This window comes from Solanum pennellii, chromosome 2, assembly GCF_001406875.1.
Source record: "Solanum pennellii chromosome 2, SPENNV200".
Classification (NCBI taxonomy): Eukaryota; Viridiplantae; Streptophyta; class Magnoliopsida; order Solanales; family Solanaceae; genus Solanum; species Solanum pennellii.
This window is the reverse complement of record NC_028638.1, coordinates 43,266,511-43,269,541: the sequence shown is the minus strand read 5'-3', so window position 1 is coordinate 43,269,541 and position 3,031 is coordinate 43,266,511. Positions and strand designations below refer to the sequence as shown.

The 3,031-nt window shown below is 32.4% G+C and overlaps 1 protein-coding gene across 1 annotated transcript; it reads left to right on the top strand.

Moving 5' to 3' along the window:
• Positions 1–918: 918 nt before the first annotated feature.
• LOC107010592 (berberine bridge enzyme-like 28) lies at positions 919–2,662 on the top strand. The gene has a single exon (XM_027914498.1). The coding sequence runs from the start codon at positions 958–960 to the stop codon at positions 2,575–2,577; it is 1,620 nt and encodes a 539-aa protein (XP_027770299.1). The 5' UTR covers positions 919–957; the 3' UTR covers positions 2,578–2,662.
• The last annotated feature ends 369 nt before the right edge of the window (positions 2,663–3,031 follow it).

Below are 3,031 nucleotides of genomic sequence, written 5' to 3'. Positions count from 1 at the left end.
TTATTAGTCATAAAATAAATCTCAAAGATAACAAAACAAAATAATTTATCTAGAAGAAATAAAAATATAATGACATATTAGCCTTACTTGCTAATTAAAAGTAATATATGAAATAATATTTGAAAAAATAATGCACCTCAAAGCTTACAAATATTGTAACATTTCTTCCACTAATTCTCTACCAAAGATGACTACAAAATAACAAACAATTTTAGTGTGATTTTATAGTGTTAATGTAACCTTTCACATTAAATAATTAGAAGTTATGAATATGAAAGGTTTAAGAGGTTATGAATATGAAAGGTTTGAGGGTTATGAATATTATTAATACTAATTTAAGAATAGAATTTATATAATTAAAGAGGTATAAGTTTATAAAAAAATAATTGAAAAAAATAAGAAAAAAATGTCAAGTAAAAGAAAAAAAATAAGAAAAAATGAATGGAGGTCATAGAGAGGTGCCACATCACCTCCTCTATGATCCTCATTTATATATATATATAGATTTTGTGATAAGAATAAGGTATCTCATAATTATTAATTAAATAAGTTGTTTCCTCAAATATATGAGACTATTTATCTATCGCTACTGTATATATAATGGAATAAATAATCTCAAAATTGCTTATATTTCTAATCAAACATAAGATAAAATAATTCTACATTTTGTCTTTAAAATTATTATACTTCACGTCTTACGCCAATCGATATAAATTAAAGTCTACTTTCTATTGTCATCCATTAAACGTGCAAGACACATTGCACGTATTCAATAGTGCAATGTAAAGTAAAGTAATCTCTTGCGTGCTGTCATTTCTTTTTGGTGCAAGAAACTAATACTTAATATATTCTATACCACATGCTCTTAGCCTTTGTAACTAATTAAGCTTATTTAATCCAATCCCCCCAAAGCTAAAACTATAAATCAAAGTTGTTTGCAACAACAAATAATCAATTATGACTAAGTTAACAATCTTTCTCTTTCTCTCAATTTTGTTTTCATCATCATATTCATTGGCCTACAGAAGTACTCATGATGACTTTGTTGAATGTCTTTCACACAAAATTATGAACTCAACCTTAATATCACAAGTCATCCACACTCCTAAAAACTCATCATATTCAACCCTTTTTAACTCAATTTCATATAACCTAAGGATAAGCTCCAACTTCGAACCATCAATAATTTTCACTCCTACCAACGAATCTCAAATCCAGGCAGCTATACATTGCTCCAAGAAACATGACCTACAAATTAGAATTCGAGGCGGTGGACATGACTATGAGGGACTTTCATACATTTCCGAGATCCCCTTTGTCGTAATTGATCTTAGAAACCTAAGATCAATATCCATTGACACCGAAAAAAAGACAGCTTGGATTCAAGCTGGCGCGACCCTAGGAGAAGTTTACTATAGAATCGCGGAAAAAAGTAAAAAATTAGCCTTTGCTGCTGGGGTTTGCCCAACTGTTGGTGTTGGTGGACACTTTAGTGGTGGAGGGTATGGTATGTTGTCAAGAAAATACGGTACCGCTGCTGATAACATCATTGATGCAAAATTAATTGATGCTAATGGACGTATCCATGATCGAGAATCAATGGGCGAGGATCACTTTTGGGCTATTAGAGGAGGTGGAGGGACTAGTTTTGGTCTCATTATCTCATGGAAAATAAAATTAGTTGATATTCCAGAAAAGGTAACCGTGTTCAATGTGCCACGAACATTGGAACAAAATGTTACTCAACTTGTTTACAAGTGGCAACATATGGCAGACAAAGTTGATGACAATCTCCTCCTCAGGATCTTCGTGAGAAATAGTGAATTTCCATTCGGGGGTGGGCAAAGGACTATCCACGCCTCTTTCGTTGCACTATACGTTGGAGGAGTGGATGAACTCTTCCACGAAGTTCAAAAGAGCTTTCCGGAACTAGGGTTAGTGAAAGACGATTGCATTGAGATGAGTTGGATTGAATCCACACTCTTCTTTGCCAATTTCCCTAGGAATACATCACTTGATGTGTTACTAAATTGGAATACCACAACTAATCAAAAAGGGTACTTCAAAGGGAAATCAGACTATGTCCAACAAACAATTTCTATAGATGGTATTGAAGGTGTATTGGAACTATTATTCAACCAATTAGGAGGCGAAAACTCGGGTGCTGAATTACAATTTAGTCCTTACGGAGGAAAGTTGAGCGATATCTCAGAATTTGAAATTCCTTTCCCTCATAGAGCTGGAAATATATTCATGATTGAGTACGCGGTGTATTGGGGAAATATTAACTATTCTCAAAGTAACATAGCTTGGATTCAAAAACTTTATGGATACATGGCTAAGTATGTATCAAAATCTCCTAGAGCTGCATATTTCAATTATAGAGATCTTGATTTAGGGATGAATAATATTAGTGGAAACACAAGCTATGCACAAGCAAGAATTTGGGGAGTGAAATATTTCAAGAACAACTTTGATAGATTGGTCAAAATCAAGACTAAAATAGATCCAACAAATTTCTTTAGGAATGAACAAAGTATTCCTCCTATATTTTCTTTCTTAGGTCATAATATATAGTAGTTAATTTATATATATATATAGTACTAAAAATTAAATGTATCATTCAAAGATTGTTTAAGATAAATAATGTTTGATTTATGAATTCTTTTCAAGTAATAAATTTTCTATATATTAAATGTTCTTCATGTTATAGTTCGTGGACTTGTACATCAGTATGAGTTAATAATTACTAACACAACACTCGTGGGTTTTTGGTAGTGGTGTCACCCCCCGAGCTTACACCTTAGGCGAGATTGACACTCGAGAATCATTGTTGGCCCTAAGCAACCCTTGACCTTACTTACTACTTAGCGGAAGACTTATATAACAAGGAAATAGTGTCTCAAAAGATAAACTCATGAAATAAACTTAGAATATCTTAAAATCAACATCCAACAAGATAAAACGACAACTTAAGTCTCAACATCATACACTGAAAAATGGAAAAGACTCAAGTACCAACAATAACTGA